General features: G+C 49.3%; 1 protein-coding gene across 4 annotated transcripts in view; it reads left to right on the top strand.

The window, feature by feature from the left end:
• Positions 1-14124, top strand: part of Tspoap1 (TSPO associated protein 1) — a 28738-nt gene extending 14614 nt beyond the window's left edge. Inside the window, exons 17-32 of one of the 4 annotated variants that reach the window (XM_031352993.1) lie at positions 2190-3020; positions 3173-3324; positions 3655-4020; positions 4108-4347; positions 4996-5184; positions 5716-6555; positions 7153-7252; positions 7353-7504; positions 8104-8272; positions 9070-9141; positions 9509-9541; positions 9677-9780; positions 9871-9942; positions 10152-10256; positions 10846-10907; positions 12966-14124. In XM_031352993.1, coding sequence (XP_031208853.1) covers positions 2190-3020; positions 3173-3324; positions 3655-4020; positions 4108-4347; positions 4996-5184; positions 5716-6555; positions 7153-7252; positions 7353-7504; positions 8104-8272; positions 9070-9141; positions 9509-9541; positions 9677-9780; positions 9871-9942; positions 10152-10256; positions 10846-10875 — 3455 coding nt within the window. In that variant the 3' untranslated portion in view covers positions 10876-10907; positions 12966-14124. Of the gene's footprint in view, positions 1-2123; positions 3021-3172; positions 3325-3654; positions 4021-4107; positions 4348-4995; positions 5185-5715; positions 7097-7152; positions 7253-7352; positions 7505-8103; positions 8273-9069; positions 9142-9454; positions 9542-9676; positions 9781-9870; positions 9943-10151; positions 10257-10845; positions 10908-12965 lie in introns of those variants that run through there. The other 3 variants (XM_031352991.1, XM_031352992.1, XM_031352990.1) reach the window with 3 other exon arrangements.
• Positions 14125-22162: the final 8038 nt, after the last annotated feature.

Genomic DNA, 22162 nt, shown 5'->3' on the forward strand with positions numbered 1-22162 from the left:
TACCACCTGGGTGACTCTTACACATTACCAAGTCTTGCTGCAGCACAAGGTACAACCTTGGCTATCTCCGGAGCACAACCTCTTTAACAGAAAACACTTCCCAGAAGATGTCACCTCAATGATGCTGGTCTCTTCTTAATCACCGCTAATTTCTTAGCTCCAGATAACCAGCATCAATAGTCCCAGTAATGCAAAGTTTTCACTTTAGTAGTTCTGGTATCTTGTTAATCACAGCTGATACTTCAGCCCCAGCTAACCAGAACCACAGAATCTTCACAATCAAAACAACATGGCCCTGATAAGAGTCTTTAATCTTCCCTCTGAAATTTCACAAGCCAGGCCTCCATCTTCTGCACTGTTCTCAACATGATCTTCCAAGCTCCTACAGAATATCCCATAGAGTTCTTAACAACCAGTGAGTCTTCTAGCTCAAAGTTCCAAAGTCCTTCCACAATCTTCCCCAAAACACGGTCAGGTTGTCACAGGAATACCCGACTCCTGGTACCAATTTGCCTTAGTCAGGGTTTCTATTCCTGCACAAACATCATGACCAAGAAGCAAGTTGGGGAGGAAAGGGTTTATCCGGCTTACTTCCACATGGCTGTTGATCACCAAAGAAAGTCAGGACTGGAACTCAAGCAGGTCAGGAAGCAGGAGCTGATGCAGAGGCCATGGAGGGATGTTACTTACTGGCTTGCTTCCCCTGGCTTGCTCAGCCTGCTCTCTTATAGAGCCCAAGACCTCCAGCCCAGGGATGGCACCACCCACAAGGGGCAATTGAGAAAATGCCCCACAGCAGGATCTCATGGAGGCACTTCCCCAACTGAAACTCCCTTTTCTGTGATAACTCCAGCCTGTGTCAAGTTGACACACAAAACCAACCAGGACAGTTGGTTTGTTTTTTTTTTTTCAAGACAGTATTTCTCTGTGTAGCCCTGGATGTCCTAGAACTCTCTCTATAGAGCAGTCTGGCCTCAAACTCACAGAGATCTGCCTGCCTCTGCCTCCTGAGTGCTTGGATTAAAGTATGCATCACCACTGCCTGGCAAAATGATTGTTTTATTTTAATTTTTCTGTGTATTGATGTTACCTCAGATCCCCTAGAACTGGAATTAGTTGTGAGCCAACATGTGGGTGCTGGGAATTGGACCTGGGTCCTCTGGAAGAGCAGCCAGCTCTCTTACCTGCCAAATCATCTCTCTAGCTCCTCACAAACCACACTCACTTTTGAGATAAGATATCTAAAGTAAGTAATCCAGGCTAGCCCTAACTTCCCAACCATGTATCTCTGGCCTGCTGAGAGCTGAGATTATAGGCATATACCACTACTCCCAGATACTTTGGCTTTTTAATATGAAAGTTTCTAAACATGTAGAATACAACAAGAGGGGTAGGGGTGTGGCTTATTTGATAGAGCACTTACCTACCATATGCAAAGTTATTGGCTCAATCCCTAGTACTGTGTAAAACCATGGGTGATGCACCTTTGTTATCCTATCGTTTGTGGTGTGTGTGTGTGGGGGGGTAGTGGAGCAGATCAGAAGCTCAGAGTCATCTTGAGCTACACAGTGAATTCAAGGCCAACCTGGGCAACATGAAATCACAATAGAATGAAGCCAAACAAAACATCAAAGCCCAGTGCTGTGAATGCCTACATGCCTCCCCCCTAGGTTTACAGCCATCTGCACCTTGCCATGTTTGCTTGATCTGTACGTAAGTGAAAAACAAAAACAAAAACCAGACTACTCTAAAGTGGGCTATGGACCTCAGGACATTTTTCCTAGAAATAGTTCAGTTGCTTTAGGACACAAATGTTCTCCCAGGTCCTTGCAGTGCCAACATCACCTGGGAGTAGCATAGAAATCCTGAAACTCAATACTTCCCAGACTGGAGTTATTTAGAATCTCAATTCTAATGATCCATATTCTAAGCGACCCATATACACAGTAAGATTTAAGTGGCAACATCCTGAGGGATGAAAATCCTGTTACCATACCCATAAAAGCCCGGAAGTAGCTCTCTAATTAAAATCTTGATTGCCCTTATCTCTTAAAATCACCAAAGGGTAGACTGGAGTCAGATACTCATGAAGTAGCCATTGAGAAAACACATGACCAGATCAGCTTTTCTTTGCTTCTTCTTTGTCTGTCTTCCCTTCCCCTGCTTTCCCCCCACCCTTCCTCTGCCAGGGGAGCTCATGGATGGCCGAAGGGGCCTGGTCCCTTCCAACTTTGTAGAACGTGTGTCTGATGACGACCTGCTGTCCACCCTCCCTCGGGAGCTGGCTGATTCCTCGCACAGCTCTGGTCCTGAGCTCAGTTTCCTGAGTGGAGGTGGGGGTGGTTGCAGTAGTGGGGGCCAGAGCAGCGGGGGACGTAGCCAGCCCAGACCAGAGGAGGAGACTGCAGGAGATGAACTCAGCCTGAGCCCCCCACCAGAGGGACTGGGCGAGCCTCTGGCTGTGCCTTACCCCCGACATATCACGGTTCTCAAGCAGCTAGCCCACAGTGTAGTGCTGGCCTGGGAGTTGCCTCCTGAGAGAGTAGATCTTCGTGGCTTCCATATCTTTGTCAATGGGGAACTTCGTCAGGCCTTGGGGCCTGGGGTGCCCCCCAAAGCTGTGCTTGAAAATATGGACCTGCGGGCTGGGCCTCTCCATGTGTCTGTCCAGGCCCTAACCAGCAAGGGCAATTCAGATCCTCTGCGCTGTTGCCTGGCTGTGGGTGCCGGAGCTGGGGTGGTACCCAGTCAGCTGCGGATCCATCGGTTGACAGCCACATCTGCTGAGATCACCTGGGTGCCGGGAAATAGCAACTTGGCCCATGCCATCTACCTCAATGGAGAAGAGTGCCCACTTGCTCGACCCAGCACCTACTGGGCAACCTTTTGTAACCTGAGGCCTGGCACACTCTATCAGGCCCGAGTGGAGGCTCAGATCCCATCTCAGGGGCCTTGGGAACCAGGCCGGGAGAGGCCAGAGCAGAGGGCTGCTACCTTGCAGTTCACCACACTTCCAGCAGGTATGATAATGGTGTCCCCCAAACCCAGGAGGCTAGGCCATAAGTGCTCGTGGCCAGGGAAACTGGCTTTGCATGCATTCTCAGGGATGCGGCTATCGCTTCTGTCAAGGAGAATCCTACGTTGCTTCTTCTTGTGCTTCGCCTCCCTCCAGGCCTGCCCGACGCCCCACTGGATGTACAAGCTGAACCAGGACCGTCTCCTGGAATCTTGATGATCAGTTGGCTCCCTGTCACCATTGATGCTGCTGGTACCTCCAATGGTGTCCGGGTTACAGGCTACGCCATCTATGCTGATGGGCAGAAGGTATGGCTTGGGGACTCCAGCTGTTCAAGCCCAAGAGGCAGCATGTGGGTCCTTCCTTGCTATGCTTAGTCAGAAGCCTATCTTTCTGGCCTGGCAGAGATGTACAGCCCTGGCCTTTGGGCACCGTATAGTAAATCCATTAAGAGCGTTGGTATTGGCAGCCCACGAAGGACTGAAATACTTGTACTCTGAAGCCATGTGCTCAGGAGGACTAAGAGAGGAGCTTGGGAAAATGCGGTCAGGATGCCAGTGCCGTCCATCCTCACCCACCTCCCAACCCCCCACTTGGCTCTCTTAGTCTCCCTTCCCTGTTTTCCCTCTTCCCTATAGATTATGGAGGTGGCTTCCCCCACAGCAGGCAGTGTGCTGGTGGAGGTGTCCCAGCTGCAGCTGCTGCAAGCCTGCCATGAGGTGACTGTACGCACTATGTCACCCCATGGCGAGTCCAGTGACTCCATCCCGGCCCCCGTTGCCCCAGCCCTGGCTTCTGCCTGCCAGCCAGCCAGGATGTCCTGTCTCTCACCACGACCAAGCCCAGAGGTCAGAACACCCCTCGCTTCAGTCTCCCCAGGGCTTGGGGATACCAGCTTTCCCCTCCGGCATCCTGTCCCCCACGGAACTCAAGATTCCCCTGCAAGCCTTTCCACAGAGATGTCCCAAGGATCCCACCAGGAACCTCCAGCCCCTTGCTCTCAGGTACTTATCCCCTTCCATGGGAAGCTTGAAGTGCAAGTTGAAGGAAGGGTTCAAGTTTGAGCTCACTCTCGACGCTATCCATTGCAGGAAGAGGCTGGGGCAGCTATGTGGAGCATCTCTGAAGAGAAGAAGGCTATTGAGTCAACTCTGGGCCAGGAAGGCCCTGACTCTGTGGCTCCCTCCCTGGCTAAGCCGGAAGTGGAGTGCCCTTCAGGAGATGCTGGCCCCACACCTTGCTCTACCCAAGGAGAGCTGACCCAGAAGGAGCCAAGTACTGATGTCTGCCACGGGAGAGATCTGGACTCTGGGCCGAAACTCAGATCTGAGGTAGAGGTGGAGACTTGCTGTGTAGAGTCCTGACCTCTCTACACTTCGTTCGCTCCCTGTGTTCCTCCTCTGCTCTGGCCTGGCTCAGAAACCTTCCTTTGCATTGTGTGTCTGCTTCTTTGTGACATTTTTCTTGATTTTGTTACCTGTTACCCTCTCTCTCGCTTACCCTCCTCTACCCCTACCGTTATGAGTTCTGGTATGGCTCTCTCCTCCTCTGTCAAGGGACATTTTATGATTCTAGCTGGGGGCTGAGTCTTCCTAGAGCCCTTCTTGATTTTCTTTTTTTTTTCCCCCATTGTCATATTTCTTTCTTTCTTTCTTCCTTCCTTTCTTTCTTCCTTTCTTCCTTCCTTTCTTCCTTCCTTCCTTCCTTCCTTTCTTTCTTTCTTTCTTTCTTTCTTTCTTTCTTTCTTTCTTTCTTTCTTTTTTTTTTTTTTTTGAGACAGGGTTTCTCTGTTTAGCCCTGGCTGTCCTGGAACTCACTCTGTAGACCAGACTGACCTCGAACTCAGAAATCCTCCTGCCTCTGCCTCCCAAGTGCTGGGATTAAAGCCATGTGCCACCACTGCCCAGCTCCAGTGTGATATTTTTATTCACCCCCCTGCCATAGCCTTCTGAGTATTAGGATTGCCTTGCCTTTTACAGAAAGAAGATACGTCAGAGCTTGGAGTTCGCCTGGTGAATTCCCTCGTGGATCATGGCCACAACTCAGACTTATCAGACATCCAGGAAGAAGAGGAAGAGGAGGAGGAAGAGGAAGAGGAACTGGGTTCCAGGCCTTGTTCTTCCCAGAAGCAGGTTGCTGGCAACAGCATCAGGGAGAATGGAGCCAAGGTAATGGGGTGGGGAGGAGATGGTGGGCCCCAGACCTCAGGCTCCACGGGTCTCCAGTCCCATGGCACTGCTCCAGCAAGTCTAGGTGTGTGGCCTGGGTCCAATCCTAAGTGGTGGATGTGAAGAGGCTCAGGGCGGCTGCCCTCAGGGAGTGGGGGAGGGGAGCACGGTTCATTCTTTCCCCTACTCTCCCTGTTCTCTCAGCATCCTAGTCCTGGGAGACCTTCTCAGACAGGGCCTTGTGCTAGGCGGTTCAGGGGGGAGGGAATGGAGAGTTCTCTCTGACTGCTTTAGCTTGCTCCCTCGTGCTCCTGCTCCACAGGGACCTGTCCTCCTCTGTTCAGCCTGGACATGTGTGTGACTTTTGGTCCAGCCACTGTCCCCTCTGATTCTTTCCGGTTGGCAGGAAACTAAGGGAGGGCTGGGTGTGTGGTCCTGACCAGCATGTCCTTGTTTGAGGGCAAAGGTCCCAGACCTCTCATCTTTCTCGTGGACGTCTCTTCCTTGCTGCTCTCTTCTCCCCACTCCCAGCCCCAGCCAGACCCCTTTTGTGAGACTGACAGCGACGAGGAGATTTTGGAGCAGATACTGGAGTTGCCTCTCCAGCGCCTCTGCAGCAAGAAGCTGTTCAGCATCCCCGAGGAGGAAGAAGAGGAGGATGAGGAGGAAGGGCTGGAGAAACCAGGGCCCAGCAGCTCTTCCCAAGATCCTAGCCAGCCTGAACTTGCATTGCTAGGGCCGGACTGTGATAGCAGTCAGCCCCAGGGACCTGGCCTGTGTCCCCTGTCTCCTGAGCTCTCCGGGGCCAGGGAGCACCCGGAGGATGTGCTAGGAGTCGTTGGTGGAAACAGCCGGAGGAGAGGAGGTGGCTCCCCTGAGAAACTCCCAAACCGCAAGCGACCTCAGGACCCCCGAGAACATTGCAGCCGCCTTCTTGGCAATGGCGGGCTCCAGATCTCTGCCCGGCCGGTTCCTCCACGGGAGAGGGGCAACCTCCCTGTGATTGAGGGCACCAGGGTTGGACAGGAGCCCTGTGGGAGAGGGCGGCCGGGGCTTTCCCGGAGGTGTCCCCGTGGCCCTGCTCCAGAATCCAGCTTGGTCAGCTGCCTCTCTCCAAAGTGTTTGGAGATCAGCATTGAGTATGATTCTGAGGATGAGCAGGAGGTGGGCAGCGGGGGTGTCAGCATCAACAGCTCATGCTACCCCACAGATGGGGAGGCCTGGAGCACAGCCGCGGTAGGAAGGCCCAGGGGACCTCCGAAGGTCAATTCAGGCCCCAACGCCTACCTGCGCCTCCCAGCCTGGGAGAAAGGGGAAACAGAGCGGAGAGGCCGCAGTGCGATTGGCAGAACCAAGGAGCCACCCTCCCGGGTCTGTGCCCACTCCCCGCTTTGGGCGGCCCCCTGCCTGCTGCTGCCTGGTGGCTCTGCTTGCTGCCCACCAGCCACTCCCATTCCACGCTGCCACCTCCATCAGCAGAGCTGGGGCGGGGCCTCCGGGCTGCCTCACCTGTCTCCTCCCACCTACATTCCACTGCTTTCTGCTTCTGCTGAACGGAACCGGGACGCACACTATTCTGTTATCACTGCTGCCCGCCACACGCCACCTCGGGCAGGGTGGCCTTTTCCTCTGAGTAGCTAGTTGTGTCTTCAGAACACTTGACTGTGATGCCATGTCCAGAGAGTCACCAGCCCTGATGCTGATGGGAGATTGTCCTCTCACACTCTCCTTGGCCACCTCAGGCCCCTCTACTGCACTCATCCATTGGGGAGCCGGGTGCCTCCGCTTTTCCTCCCACTGCGGGGGGTGTCTGGTGCCTCAAGGTGTCTGGGCCAGGCCCCTGGAGAGGAATTCTGTGCTCCTGTTCTGCTGTGTTGCTTACGCTGCTACCAGGGCCAGAGCCGGGGAGCGTGGGCCACCGCAGGGGATAGAATGTCACCTCTGCCCTCTGTTGCCCTCTCTTTGCAGGCGACAGAAACTGGGGAGTCCAGAGGGCAGGACAAGTCTGGGAGGAGAGGACCCCAAAGGAGAGGGGCCCGGGTGCCTAGGTCTGGTACCACTGAGCTGGGTGAGCGCCTAATTGTGGCCAGGGTGGATCTTAGGGAGTTTCTCCCTACCTTGGGTGGAGCTCACTAAGTCACTGCTGTGTCCTTAACCCTCTCCAACAGCCCCTTCAAGGAGCCCTCAAGAAGCACCATCTCATCAGGACCTACCTGTGAGGGTCTTTGTGGCTCTCTTTGACTATGACCCTGTATCAATGTCACCAAACCCTGATGCTGGAGAAGAGGAACTTCCCTTCAGGGAGGGCCAGCTCCTCAAGGTGACTAACTCACCCCCATGGGGCCAGAGCTCCAGTCTCTAGCCAGAATCTTCTTGCATAGGAGTTGAGGGAGGCTCAGAGAGCGTAGCTTTGCAATGGTTGGTTTTGGGCCCTGCTTCTGCTTCTGCCAGTGTAGCTTTGAATTTAGGTTGTAGAATCTCTCTGGGCCCCAGTTTCCTCTCTGGTAGAATGGGAACGGTCCTTGTGACTTCCCAGAGTTGCCTGTAGAGTGAATGATTCAAGGTACACACAGCCCTTCAGTGTGCCATATGGTCAGCACAGTGGGACTGCCTGCTGGTTAATATTAGCATTTTTATTATTCCCCCAAGTATTGATGGAAGACTGTCCTGCTCTGGGGCTGGAGAGATCCAGTCTGGGGTGCTTTGTGTAGACAGCAGCTGGGGGAGGGTACAGAAGAGTGGATATCCTCAAGTTCCTCTTAGTCCCAAGTCTTAGCTGCTGGCCCCCTCTCCTCTGCTCCAGTCTGCAGAAGAGAGCATTCTTCTGCAGTTCTCCGTGGGGTGCTACCAGGAGGCATCAGGGCTGGGGTGCACGGAGAGGGCAGAACTAGTAGCGAGACAACCGGTCTTTGCCTCCAGGTGTTTGGAGACAAAGACGCTGATGGTTTCTACCGGGGCGAGAGTGGGGGCCGCACAGGCTACATCCCCTGCAACATGGTGGCTGAGGTGGCTGTGGACAGTCCAGCAGGGAGACAACAGCTGCTCCAGCGGGGTTTCTTGCCCCCACATGTTCTCACTGAGGCCTCCGGTAAGACCTGCTGCCGTCCCTTACCCATGACCACCACCCACCCCTTGGTTTTAACCCAGTTCCATCCTGAGAGGTTCATGTGTCTGTGAGGGCTCAAAGGGCCTTGTTTGTCCTTCAGTTTAGCCACTGAAGCCTGGCATGCCTTCCCCTGTCCCTCATCTTTCTGCAGCTGGCCCCAGGGTGTTTCCCGTTGAAGAGATTACAAAGGTAGAATTTAGGTCCTGAGAGTGAGTCTAGCTCTTATTGCACATATGAGGTGCAGGTCCTTACATGAACTCAAGTATGAAGAGCAAATAAGGGGGCTGATGAGATGGCTCAGAGGTTAAGATCACTGACTGCTCTTCTAGAGGTCATGAGTTCAAATCCCAGCAACCACATGAGAAACAAACAAAAAAACCCTATGGGCTGGAGTGAGTGGGGGCCAGAACGAGTGGGTCCCAGAGCAAGAAGGACCTGGAACAAGAAGGACCTGGAACAAGAGGGAAAAGGGAAGGGGGAAGATAAAAGATCACCAGTTATTTAAAAAAAAAAAAAGAAAGAAAGAAAGAAAGAAAGGAAGAAAGAAAGAAATGCAAATAAAATAAAATAAAATGGAGGGAAGAAACTTGCTCAGAAGGCTCGGGGACAGGAGCTTGCCTTAGAGCTCTTGCCTAGTGTGCAAGGTCCTGCATTGGATTCACAGCATTGCAAAACAAGACAACAAAGACGCGGGAGCCCTGGGAGAGGCCTCTAGTCTGCCCTATTCCCCGACTCCTGCCTCAGTTTCTCTCTTAGTTCCATCTGCCTTCCTCAACCAGGAAACGGTCCCTCCGTATACTCCTCAGCACACACACCTGGGCCTCCCCCCAAGCCTCGCCGGTCCAAGAAAGGTAAGACCTGGACATGCTATGGTGCCTGTGACCCTTCATGTGGGTCGGGGTGTGGCAGCACTGTGTGACCCTTTGAAGAGATGCCTGCAGGATTTTGAATAATTGAAGGGATTAAAGCGGGCTCCCACCCACGTCTCCCTCCTCTAGTGGGGGGGTCTTTGTTGTGGCTCTGTGTACCCCGAAGCATGTTGCTTTACTGGGTCTGGGTCTCAGTTCAGTGCTGAACCCAAGGCCCGTGTGGATGTTCTGAGTATCTATCCTCCTGTGTCCTTCATGGGAGGGTGAGTAATCTGTCTGTCCCGCACCACCCCAGCCTGGGACAAAGAGGGAAAGGCAGGCAGGACTCAGAGACACATTCTCTCCACAGTGGAGCTGGAAGGTCCTACACAGCTCTGTCCAGGTAAGGAGCCATCTCTGGGCAAAGGTGTCTGGGAAGAGGTGGGATATGGAGTGCTGACAGTGTGTGTGTGGGGGGACTTTAGCGTAGAAGATGGTGTATGGAGGAGTTCAGGAGTGTCTTCACTCCCTCGATAAGGTCCTCCTAAGCCAATCCAGTCTGCTGCCCTGAAAACCTCCCGACCTATGGTGGCTGCATTTGACTACAACCCTCGGGAGAACTCCCCCAATATGGATGTGGAGGTGAGGGCCCTCAGATGATACCTGGGGATGGGATGTGGGATTGCCCAGCCTTCCCAGGGTCTGACATCTCCCCCTTGCTCTCTTCCACAGGCAGAGCTGCCCTTCAGAGCGGGGGATGTCATTACTGTGTTTGGGAACATGGACGATGATGGTTTCTACTATGTAAGATCCTCATGGGGGAAGGAAGGTGTGCTGTACTCTGGTTCACCGGCTGGGCAGGCATAGGGGCAAGCCTCACTGGCAGAAGGCGGGAGGAATGGGCTGGATTACTTCCCTTAGTGGTGATGCTAGCCTCAGGCTGTTTCCCAGAGTCTCATGGTCAAGGGGATGGGACTGGGGACTTCTCAGTCTCATCAGCATCTCCCCCACAGGGCGAGCTGAATGGACAAAGGGGCCTGGTTCCATCCAACTTCCTGGAAGGCCCTGGGCCTGAGGCAGGCGGCCTAGAGTCTGGGATGTGTCAAGCTGAGAGTCAGGTCAGTGAGGAGCTGAGCTACCAAATCAGCATTTTGTCTCTATCATGCTGGTGTGCTGGGGCTGGGATAGTATGGCAGAGAGTCTCAGAGGCCTGAGTCCACGATACTGAAGAGCACTAAGTGCCTCAGCAGAGGAGGGCTTCACTAGGCCACCCTTTCCTCCTATATGCCCCTGTCTGCAGACCAGTGATGGCAGGGACCCTGCTTCTTAGGCCATCTGACCCAACTGATGATACCCAGGGGCTGATGCAAGGAAGGACCTTTTGCCACTAGCCAGTTATTCAGGGTGCCTTGCTAGGTCCGGGTGCCTCCAAGGTACCATTTGAAGCCAGTTGCCCTGCAGGGTCCGACTTCTTGGGTTCTCTTTACATGGGTCTCCTTGGGATGGGTGGAATATATCTAAGTGTCCAGACTCAGAGAGCAGGAAGGTGTGACGAGGCCAAGCTTCAACCAGAAACCCTACACAGTGGCTACAAACGCAAAGGCTGTGTCAAGCTGGAGCCACCAGGTACCTGAGCCACACAGTGACTGACGGAGAGCATGCAGGCCTGTCGGTAACCCGTCTCCTCTCTTTGTTCCCTGTTCTCAGAGAACGAGGAAGAGAAGAGTCCAGTGCTAGATGGAGCTAGATATTTGTAGAGAGAGCAACATGTAAGTGGGGGACTGGCTTCATGTCTCACTCATGTAACCTCCATTCCCCACTTCGCCTCCCTAGACTTCGTCTCAAATGGAGCTGATGAGTAGGGGAGGGAGATCTTGCCACGAGCCAGGTGTGGGTATGGGACCTCCACTCTCCCTGTCTTGCCTTTACTCTGGACAGTGCCAGCTAGCTGTCATGGGGTGGCATGTCATCCTAGCATATGACACTGTACCTTAGCTGATTCCTCATGTTCTGTCATGCAGCTTATAGAACATCATGTGATACTCATGCTATGACTCAGTGGTATTATGATACTATATGGTTATGGTATTATGATATTGCGATTATTATTGGTGACAGGGAAGTGACACAGTCATGTCACCAGTAATAATAGTCTTCCCACCCTGGTCCTCTGTGATTCAAACTATTAGACTATCAGACACCTGCTTTTATTCCTGTCTCTTAAGTTTCTCTGCTTAGAGGATAAAAGGAAGAGCTTGAATAGATGGAATCTACCAGCATCCTCAAGCTATTCTTCTTTGGGGTTCAGTGAACCCTTCTTTTGTTTCCCCAGCCCCCTGTCCCTCTCAGGAAAAGGTCAGGAGTGGCCATGAGCCTTGGGCCTTAGAACTGGACAGACTCACTCTGTGTGTCCTTTTGTTTCCTCTGCCAAGTCACCCATGATGGTGGCAGCAGCAGCGATAGCTTTGGTTGTGTATCCCTCAGCTCTAATGTGGGCTCTATGGTTGGTTTTGGCCAGGAGCTTGTCAAACTCTTAGCAGCAGTGGGGGCTGGAGAGAGAGAAAAGAGAAAACGAAGTTTGTCAAGAGTCGATAAGGCTGAGGCCAGGTTCAGGTGATTTTCATTTGGGAACAGCTTCCTGGTGATTACCCGGTTGGCCCGATTTCCTGCCTTAGGTCACCAAAGAGCACTCCACTGCCTAGTGGGCCTGAGTGAGGAGGAGTCTCAGCATTATGGATTGAGCAGGGAGGAGGGTTGTCCAGAAGGTGCTCAGGGACGGGCTGTCTGAGAGCCCCCTCAGGGGCCATTCAGGGCAGAGCCTCACTATCTCTCCTTGGCTTGGTTCTCCGAAGACCCCTTGGAGCACTGGGCCTACTGGCTTAATGGAGATGTACTTGTCTTTTTGTCTGTGAGGGAATTCCTACCTTTATGTGTCTTTGTCCTTGCTCTTCCTTCCTGGGCGGAGAGATAGATGGTGTGTGAGAAGGTGGGTCAGCTTGGCACCTACAGTGAGGCCCCGGGAAGGGAAGGGGCACACCCAGAGCTACCAGTGACAAAGCAGAGCTCAGACTCTGTCCCACGGGACTTCCTACCTTAAGCAGGTTCTCATTATCATCTCCTTTCACCTCCATGCTGCGTGTGTGTGTGTGTGTGTGTGTGTATGTGTGTGTGTGTGTGTGTACCTTGTGTCTCTGTCTGTGTGTATGTGTGTATATGTGTATCTGTATGTGCCTTGTGAATGTGTCTTGTGAGTATGTGTTTCTCTGTGTGTATCTGTTGTTTATGTTGTTTAGATAAGGTCTCCTTAAGTAGACCACACTGGCCTTGAACTCACAGAGATCTGCCGGCCCCTGCCTTCTGAGTAGTGGGATCAAAGGCCTGTGCTACCATGACCAGACTCTGTGTATCTGTATGTGTGTGTCTATTTGTATGTATGTCGTGTGAGTGTGTCTGTCTATATGTGTGCATCTGTATATGTGTGTGTGTGTTGTGAGTGTGCCTATATGTGTGTATCTGCATTTGTGTGTGTCTTGTGTGTGTGTGTGTGTGTGTGTGTGTGTGTGAGGGTGTGTATCTGTATGTGTGTGTGTCTTGTGAGTGTGTCTTATAAGTGTGTTGTGTCTCTTGTATCTGTATGTGTATATGTGTCTGTATGTCTGAGTGTGTGTATCTATATGTATGTGTCTCTGTGTATCTATGTATGTGTGTGTGTTTGTGTGTATCTCTGTGTGTGTGTCTGCAGCAGCAGCAAGGTCTGTAACAGAAGAACTTAGGAGCAAAGGTGGGAGGAGCTGGTCCTGGCCTTACCCTTCTTTCTTACATTTCAGGACCCTAGAATCACTATACAAGGGCCTCCAGTGCCCTCAGGCTGGCACTGTGCCCTCAGCGCTGGAAGTTCCTCCAGGACCAAACTGGGGGAGTCGCAGGGCATAGCTGAGAAGAAGCAGGGTCTCCTCGCCAAAGCAAAGGAGCTGCTCAGAAGGCTGGGCTCCAGAGAAGACTGAGGCTGCCATGTGCCCTACAGGCAGAAGTGGCCCTGGAAGCTCCAGATCAACTCAGTGGCTGAACAGAGAAATCCAACTCCCGTTCTTGGAGCAAACTGGCACTCAAAGGGACCCAGGGGACCTGCTGAGGGTGGGATTACATGCATTCTTAGTGAGGCGTCCTCTAGACGGGCTCTTCTAGGAGGGAACTGAGCCCCAGCGTAAGTAATCAAGCACCAAGCACTGTAGATCAGGACTGGACCCATGCCTCTGGATTCCCAGTCTGTCCTAATCTATTCCTGATTTTCTACCATGCTCCATAGGTCCCTTCTTGACCTTCCCTGCTCCAAGGATAGGCCCTGCGTGGAGACAGGGACCACTCTAATGATGGCTCGGGCCGTCCTCCCTCTGTCTTCCCTTCCCCAAAGGATCGTTTGCACTGGACTGTCCCCTGGGGCAGGGGGCAAAGCCATGTATATATGTACATACTCGGTGCCTCAGTCCAGCTCCACCATCTGCTTCACCCCACAGGCCAGGGGAGGAGAAAGGCCATGCCAAAGCGGACCTGACCCTGCCCCATAGTGCTCCACCCTCCCTGCCCGGGCCACCTGGCCTCTGTGTGATCCCATCCCCCCAAACCCAGGGGACCAGGGGGCAGAAAGCAGGAGTTGGGTTTGCCTTATTTTGCTCATTGGATTCAACTTCTCTCTTGCATCATTTTCTTCCAGTCCCTGTTGGGTCCAGGGGCTGAGGGGAAGAACGGATTTATGCAGCTATTTTCATACATTCCCTGTTCCGAGTGGGTAGGGGTGTCTCCCCTCACTCTAACCATCCCATCCTTCATCCCTTGTCTGGGCGAGTCTCTTTGCATGTTTTTTTCGCTGTGGTGGGAGATGTTTGATTGAACCTTCACCCCTCCCCTGGTCTCCAGGGGTGTGGGATGGTGAGGGCATTTGTTTTAAAAGACATTTTACTATAATAAAGTCTATTTTCACAAAATTGATGCTGGGCTCTGCCTGGGCAAAAGACTCCTTAGAGGGAATGGGTCACGTTGATGGCTTTAAATTCATGACTTCAGTACGTAGAAGCTCACCTTGAAGGGCAGCTGAGACCAAAACTAATCAGCACCGAGTGTCTCTTGAATCCTTCCCGAGTCCCTGGGCTGTGTGGCAGGGTAGGCTGGTGGAGGAGAAGCACCCTAGAAAGTGATTACAGGAAATAGAAGAGAGAAGACATCTTTTCAAGAGAGCAGGCTGGCCACGAAGTAACCTCCCTGCCTGCCTACCAAGTCCATAGAAATAACAGACCTGAGGAAAACACAACCCAGGGGCAGACGCATTACCGAGTCCTACTTGAAAGCAAGAAACGGGCCCCTCTGGCTGGAAACAACAGACTTATAAGAAGACAAACCGGTGGGAATCAAGTTCAAAAAAAAACCTCAGAGTAGGGTGTATATAGGAAAGTTCAGCCCACTGTTCCATTCCAGAGAGACAGATTAGACAAATAGCAGCAGCAGCAACAGCAACAACAACAACACTCCCCCTCCCCCAATCTCCACCCTTAACATTAGACAACTATAGTAATTGCAATGGTGGCATACTAACACAGGACAGGTAAATGAACTAGTAGACCAATGGGTTGAAACCTCTAGAAATACTCAGTTTATGGCTAAGTGATGAAAGTAGTATCACAAGTCAGCAGAGAAATGATTTCAACGTTAAGAGGACGTGATGGGTGAGGTGGTGCATGTTTTTTAATCCCAGCACTTGGGAGCCAGAGGCAGGTGGATCTCTAAGAGTTCAAGGTCAGCCTAGTCTGCAAAGTGAGCTCCAGATCAGCCAAGGGTCACAGGATGCGGTTCTATCTCAAACAGAGAAAACAAAGTTTTGAGGCAATTGGTAGTTTATTTGAAAAGAAATCTTTATATCTTCCTGTTTACATGCACAAAAAAATTTAAGATGAACTAAAAATCTAAATATTAAAAAAAAAAGGCTAAGGTTTTATAAGCATACACAAGAACATTCATTTATTACCTTAAAGGGGACAGAGACAAAAACCAAGGTCTGAAAGAGAAGATTGTCAAATCTGACAGCTGGTGTGGAAAACAAATGAAAAGAGATTATGAAGAAAATGTTCACACCATAAAGGAGAATGGGAGGGTTAGAGTTTATACAGGACACAAACAACTTTTAAAAATCAATAAAAAAGAGTGCCAGTTCAAGAGAAAAATGGACAAAGCCAGGCAGAAAACTGACAGTGGGTTGCAATGCAAATAAAAATATGCTTATTCTCACTATTAATTTAAAGAATGAAACTGAGCCAGTATCACGTAATCCCATGTGATCCCATTTCATTTCTGCAAAAAACAAAACAAGACAAATTGGAGACCAGTTTGGAAATATCTATGGAATAAAAATTCAGAATAGCACCTTAGAGGCAAGGGATATGCAATGGAATATCTCCTCCTCATAAAAAAATTAAAATGCACAAAACCAAGGCTCCGTGGTTGGGTGCCTGCCTAGCATGTGTGAGGGGCCTAGTGCAGTCTCCAGAAAAAGAAATGCAAATGCTAAATGTGTGGCTCGTTTATAACAGAGAATAGGTGTGGGTGTATCAAAGAGGCTCCCTACTTCATTGTTTTCAATAATGGGAAAACGTCAGCTTGTATTAATTTATTTTTAATTAAATTAAATTAAATTAATTTATTATTAATAAAATTAATCACATAAAGCCCAACGAAGAAAAGTGTAGTAGTAGTTCAAATATATATGTGATAAGTTAAAGGACTTTTGGCAAAACTGTGAATTCATATGTGCAAGGCAACTGTCCTACCTATCTATCCCTGAGCCATGGCCCCAGCCCTTACAGAACAATTTGAAAAGTGACATGTTTTTAAAACATTTTAATTAATTCTTTGAGACATTCATATACTGTAGTTTGATCATATATATGTACCCTTCTCTCAACTCCTCTAAGCTCCATAGTTCTTTTCCTTAACCACCCGACTTTGTGCCCATCTCTCTCTTTGATAGTCTTGAGTTCATTTTGTACCGCTTACATACTCCTGGGTGTGGGGGCCATGCACGGAGCATGTTCTACCTACCAGGAGCCACACCCTTAATGCAAACTGACTCCCCTGTAGAGAAGTAGTTCTGATGCTTTGATTTAATTGGGAATCTGTGTTTACTGATGATGAGGGTCCTTGACCTAATTGGTTTTTGATCTATAAAGATGCCAGTAGCTAATGGCTGGGTAGAAAGAAAGAGGTGGAACTTCCAGGCTCCCGCAGGCTAGGAGAGAGGAAAGGACAGGAGAAGGAGAATTGACATACTTTGGGGAGAAAGACAGAACAGACTCAGAGTTGTAGGGGAGATCTTCCAAAATGTAGGTGGAAAAGGAACATGGCCCATGGAAGGGCAACCCAAAAGTGTCTTGGGCAGCAAGACCAATGGGCTTCACCAAAGGTAACTGGGTAACTAAGTTGAGGGCAGTTTAGAGGTGTTGCGCTAGGAGTAAAGGGAAGGGCATGCTAGCCTCGGGAGGGTTAGAAGGGCCCAGCCACAGAACCAATAAAGCAGTTTTAAAATGAGCTAATGTGTGTGTGTGTCTTTCATTTGCGGATCCAAGATAGCTCCTGGGCAGGTGTGCACCTGCAACCAGCTGAGAACACAGAGTGGTGTAGCCAAAACTACCCACTACACTCCCTGTGTCCCTGCAGCTATCAGCTGCCAACAGCAGCTAGAGGCTGGACTTATGCTCACCTCCCGGTATCCCCATGCTGGGATTTTATCTGGCTTGAGCTTGTGCAGATCTTGTGCATGCTAAGTGATTTTTTTTTTTTTTAAAGTAGCGTAAGACAGATCTGCTAGAAATACTGTCCTCAATGATGAAGAATGAACCCAGGGCTTTGTTCAGGCAAATGCTCTACCACTGAGCTACATTCCCAGCTGAAATGTGGAGTAAAAGAGACATGTTCCTGAGCAGTATGCAGGGAGCAACGTCAGTTATGAAAAAATATTCCTCACAGATCCACAAAGGAGTGAATATAAGGCAAATGGTTTGGAGAGACAAATACAAACTGACCAAACTGTTTATGCTTAAAGAAAAGGAAAGGGATCAGAGCTGGGAGTGTCACCGTAACCCTGTGTGAGGGGAAGTGCCATCTTGTCTGTAATTTTCTTTCTTTCTTTCTTTCTTTTTTTTTTTTTTGACCTATATGTTTCTTGTAACCCAGTCTGGCCTGAACCCTGCTATGTAGTTAAGAATGATCTTGAACGAGGCCAGCTAGCTTGGTCTACAGAGTGAGTTCCAGGACAGCCAGGGCTACACAGAGAAACCTTGTCTCAGAAAAAAAAAAAAAAAGAATGATCTTGAGTTCCTGTTCTCTGTCTTCTAAGAGCTGGCATTATAGGTGCCTTACACCACATTAATGCTGTGTTGGGAACTGATCCCTGTCTCTTGCCTTTTAGGCAAGCACTCTACCAAATGAGCTACATCCTTAGCCCCTTGTGTAAATTTTTTTTTTTTTTTTTTTTTTTTGGTTTTTCGAGACAGGGTTTCTCTGTATAGCCCTGGCTGTCCTGGAACTCACTCTGTAGACCAGGCTGGCCTCGAACTCAGAAATCCGCCTGCCTCTGCCTCCCAAGTGCTAGGATTAAAGGTATGTGCGCCACCACCGCCCGGCTTGGCAAGATCAGTCTTGATGTGTTTGCACCTCCAATGTCAATTCCTTCAGTTTCCATAGCTGGAGACACTTCTTTATACACACACACACGCACACACACACACACACACGGATCTTGTTAAGGCCTAGGTCACTGTTACCTATCAAGCCTACCATTTTGTGCTGTTACTACTGTTAAAAGGAAAATTTTCTCATATGTTGTTACTGCTATTACTAAGAAACTTTCTCATGACTAAGTTGATTGTGTATTCTGTTATATTCTGTGTTCTTGGAAACCAATCACAATAGAAGTCAGTTAGAACAGCTTCATAGAGTTAGCCACAGTAAGCTTGGACTCCAAACAACCTCGGAGCAGCACTTCCTATGTATAAGCTTTTATAATTCTTGCTGTTATAAGCTGCCCCTGGGATGGACCCCAACATAAGAGAGAGACATCTGCACCAATATAAAGAGCTATTTGAATAAGACTTCCATATGGAGTAGGGGTCAAATAAAAGCTTAAGTTCCCAAGACCTCCGTGGGAATTGACATCCTACTTGGCCGAAAGAGACATATGTGTGGGTAATTAATATTCTGGTTGGCAAATTAAGACATAAATGTTAGGCAAGACAAGTCCCCTGCCACTGTTGAATATTGCAACCAATGGGAGCAGGATAACTGTACAACGAAGACATGTTCTTAATGAAATCCTCGATTTCTAAATCCTGATCAGTGAAATAATTTAGTACAGATGTTTGTGGATCTCATTCTATAGGATTCTAGCTGAGCACCTCAGTCAGCTCCTGAGTCAGACCTGAGGCCCAGATGGGTCAATCCTGGCGCAAATACTCAACAAACCATCCCTGTCTCAGATTAGCGTTCATGTGGTTTGTGAGGCAACCCCTGGACCCCAACACCTCTAATTCCAACTGAACTGTTTCCTCAACAGAGTTAAGAAAGAGCAATCTGTTTTGCAATCAGTAGCTGCCCAGTTATCACAAAGGAAACTGGGCTAAACCCTAAGGCCTGTGGTGTTTGGGAAAGCTCAGTAGGGAAAAGGGGAAGCAGTGAGATGTGTGTCCTATGTAGGGTATTCCCTCCCATGATAACTGGAGTCTGGAGATGCAGAAGTTCCAGGGGTACCCTTCAGAGACCTTCCCTGGGACAGGGAGCTGAGGCTCGACTGTTGGGGCAATGCTTGTTTGGAACCCCTTTTTAGGGAGTCATCTTTCCTTCAGATGTTCCAAGTTCTCAGAGGCCTCTGAGCCTCAAACACACATAGGGCTTAGCTAGGTGAGGGAGAAGCGGAGTACAGATAAGGGAAGCTGCTGGCCATCCAGTGGCCACCAATGTGGCAGGGTCAAATGGTCAGGATCATCGGAAAGTCACAAAGCATCTCCCGGTCCTGTGCCTCTTCAGGCCCACAACCCTAACCCTGAACAGGTTAGACAGGCTTGTCTATTTGAGAAGTCACCCCTCCCGTGGGTAGAGAGCTACAGATATTTGCTTTCAGTTTCCCAACATCCCTTGCTTCTTGCTGCCTATGGTAAGGCAGCGCCAGCATCCCAACCAGTGGGAATTCATGGGCGCTTTCAGAGTCTGCAATCTCTGTGTTGTCCTGTGTTGCCTGCATGACCCACACTGTCTTGCTCCCTTGGGCCCTCAAGGACAAACAATCTGAATGATGATGTCTGGTTTTTGGGACCGTCTGAAGGTCTTTCCCAATTTGTGTTTCTTTGATCATTGCAAACATCATTCAGCATGGTGCCTAAAGCGAAATTGTTCAAGGAAGTCTTTTTTCTGGTCTCCCTGAGTCCCAGTTGACCCAGTGCTTTGACAGTCTGTGGGATGTGTCAGGTGTGTAGCTGTGACACTCTGTGCATACGTATAGTTACATTGTTTACCTTCCGACTTCCTCGTTGGAGCGCCTTGAAGATCAGGCCCATACTTAGCTCCAGGGAGGGTGTTCCCTGTCCACGGTAGCCCAAAGCAAAGCATGTGCAAGGACTTAAATATCCATAAAATAAGTCACCAACAAAAGGTCAGCTGCGGAGACCTGCTTGGCTTGGAGGTCAGGGAGCCTGACAGATCATTCGGAACTGAGCCACACTGGTATCCTTGGCAACAGCATATCCATGTTGGGCTTTCTTCTTACTATCTCTGGTTTTTTGTTTTGTTTTGTTTTGTTTTGTTTTGTTTTGTTTTGTTTTGTTTTGTTTTTTAAAGTCATTAAATGCCTCTTCCTTCCAGTCAATTAAAAATGCCCAATGAAGGCAGTTGGGAGCAAGTGCTGTCATGGTTGGCTGCTGGAAGGAAGGCCTGTAGACCTCATGAGGGGGCATTTGACAATACATTCTGAAGCCCTAAAATTGTGGAGGCCCAAATTTTATTGCTAAGATATTTTGAAAAAATAAATTAAGACTGGGTCTTGCTCTGTCTCCAAACAGGTTGGCTTCAAGATCAGCATCCACTTGCCTTGCATACCCAAGTGCTGGGATTCCCTAATCCCAAGCAGAACTGCCCCCAGCTGAGGCTTCTTGCCTAAGGAAACAAACAAAGATGTGACTAGAGATTTAACACTACAGATGTTTCTCCAAATTCTGTCCATAGCAGTGAAAACTGAGAACAACCCAAGTATCTAACAAGAAAGGGTTAGTTAATAAGGCACATAAGTTGTTCATACAAAATCCACAGGCGTCAAAATAAAGCCAATGGTGACCAGCATGGTGGTGCAAACCTTTTTAATCCCAGGACTAGGGAGGCAGAGGCAGATGGATCTCTGTAAGCTGGAGGCTAGCCATAGTGAGTTCCAGGACAACTAAGGTCAAATAAAGACTGTCTCAAAACAAACAAACAAACAAAAAGGGCTGAGATCAAAGAGGTCAGACAGCTGACTCAGTGGCTAAAGTCACCTGCACCAAGCACGAGGCTCTCTCTATATGGTGAAAAGAGAGCAGACTCCTGCAAGCTGTCCTCTGACAATTGGGTGCACATGAAGACATCTCCTGCCAAGGACTAAATACGTACAATGAAACCAACTTTAAAAATGAAACAAATGCATATGCATTGACAAGGAGGTGTAGAGACTAAATTGTTGAGACTTGTAAGAGGTTGTGCCAGGCTGGGTGGTAGTATTTGTGATCCTAGTAATCCAGAAGCAAGCTCAAGGCCAGCCTGGGCAATGTAATAAGATCTTGTCTTTACAAATGCTATAAAATAATATAAAATTATTCTCTCTCTCTCTCTCTCTCTTTCTCTCTTTCTCTCTCTCTCTCTTCTGAGACAGGGTTTCCTCTGTGTATTGCTGGCTGTCCTAAACACACTCTGTAGAACAGGCTGGCCTCCAACTCAGAGATTTCCCTGCCTCTGCCTCCCAAGTGCTGGGATTAAAGGTGTGTGCCACCACTGCCCTGCTAAAATTCTTCTTCTTTTTTTTTTAAAAAGATTTATTTATTTATTATATGTAAGTACACTGTAGCTGCTCTCAGACCCACCAGAAGAGGGGGTCAGATCTCATTATGGATGGTTGTGAGCCACCATGTGGTTGCTGGGAATTGAACTCAGGACCTCTGAGAGAGCAATCAGTGCTCTTAACTGCTGAGGCATCTCTCCAGCCCCTAAAACTATTCTTAATAGTCTTTTAAAAACAAATAATATTTATATACAAAGGATAGTCAATCATTGAAAGATTGGTGAGTACTGGGACTTATGGGAAATTTTATTCTTTCTTGTTGATTTATGAGAAATACAATGACAAATCTTGAAAAGAATCATCTACAGTAGCAATTGATTATAAGTAATTTATATTTGATTTGTTCTATTTTGAGACAAGGTCTCATGTAAATCAGGCTGGCTTCAAGTTAACTCTTCAGCTGAGGCTGGGACAACTTCTGATCCTCCTGCCTCTGCTTCTCAAGTGCCAGGATTAGAGGTTTGTGCCAGCACTTGAGGCTCAATTTATTTTTATCTCTTGTTTATTCTTGTCCTGCAGGTTCTAATCAATGAAAATATGTTACCTGTAGACTCAAAAAGTATTCCTAAAAGCTTAGAACATTTTAGAATCCAACTCTCAAAAAGCTACTTGTCAGAGTTCACAAATAGTAAGACCCAAAGAACAAATGATATCTTTCTCCTCAGCCTGAGATCAGTTTCCCAGGTGATAGGACCCAGGGCACAGTGGGAAGATGTTTGGGTGTGGCCTTGTCCCTTGCTCCTTAGCCAAGATGGGATCTAAGCACAGACAAGATAGGAGATGACTATGGTAGTCCTGCCCCAGGGTCTGGGAGGTGGGAAGGCATGAGACTGTTCCTGATTGAGAATGGTTTGCCTTTCTCAGGGGAGAAGCCCCCCCTTTTCTATGTCATAACCATCTTTAACT

The sequence above is a fragment of the Mastomys coucha genome, unplaced genomic scaffold (assembly GCF_008632895.1).
Source record: "Mastomys coucha isolate ucsf_1 unplaced genomic scaffold, UCSF_Mcou_1 pScaffold5, whole genome shotgun sequence".
NCBI lineage: Eukaryota > Metazoa > Chordata > Mammalia > Rodentia > Muridae > Mastomys > Mastomys coucha.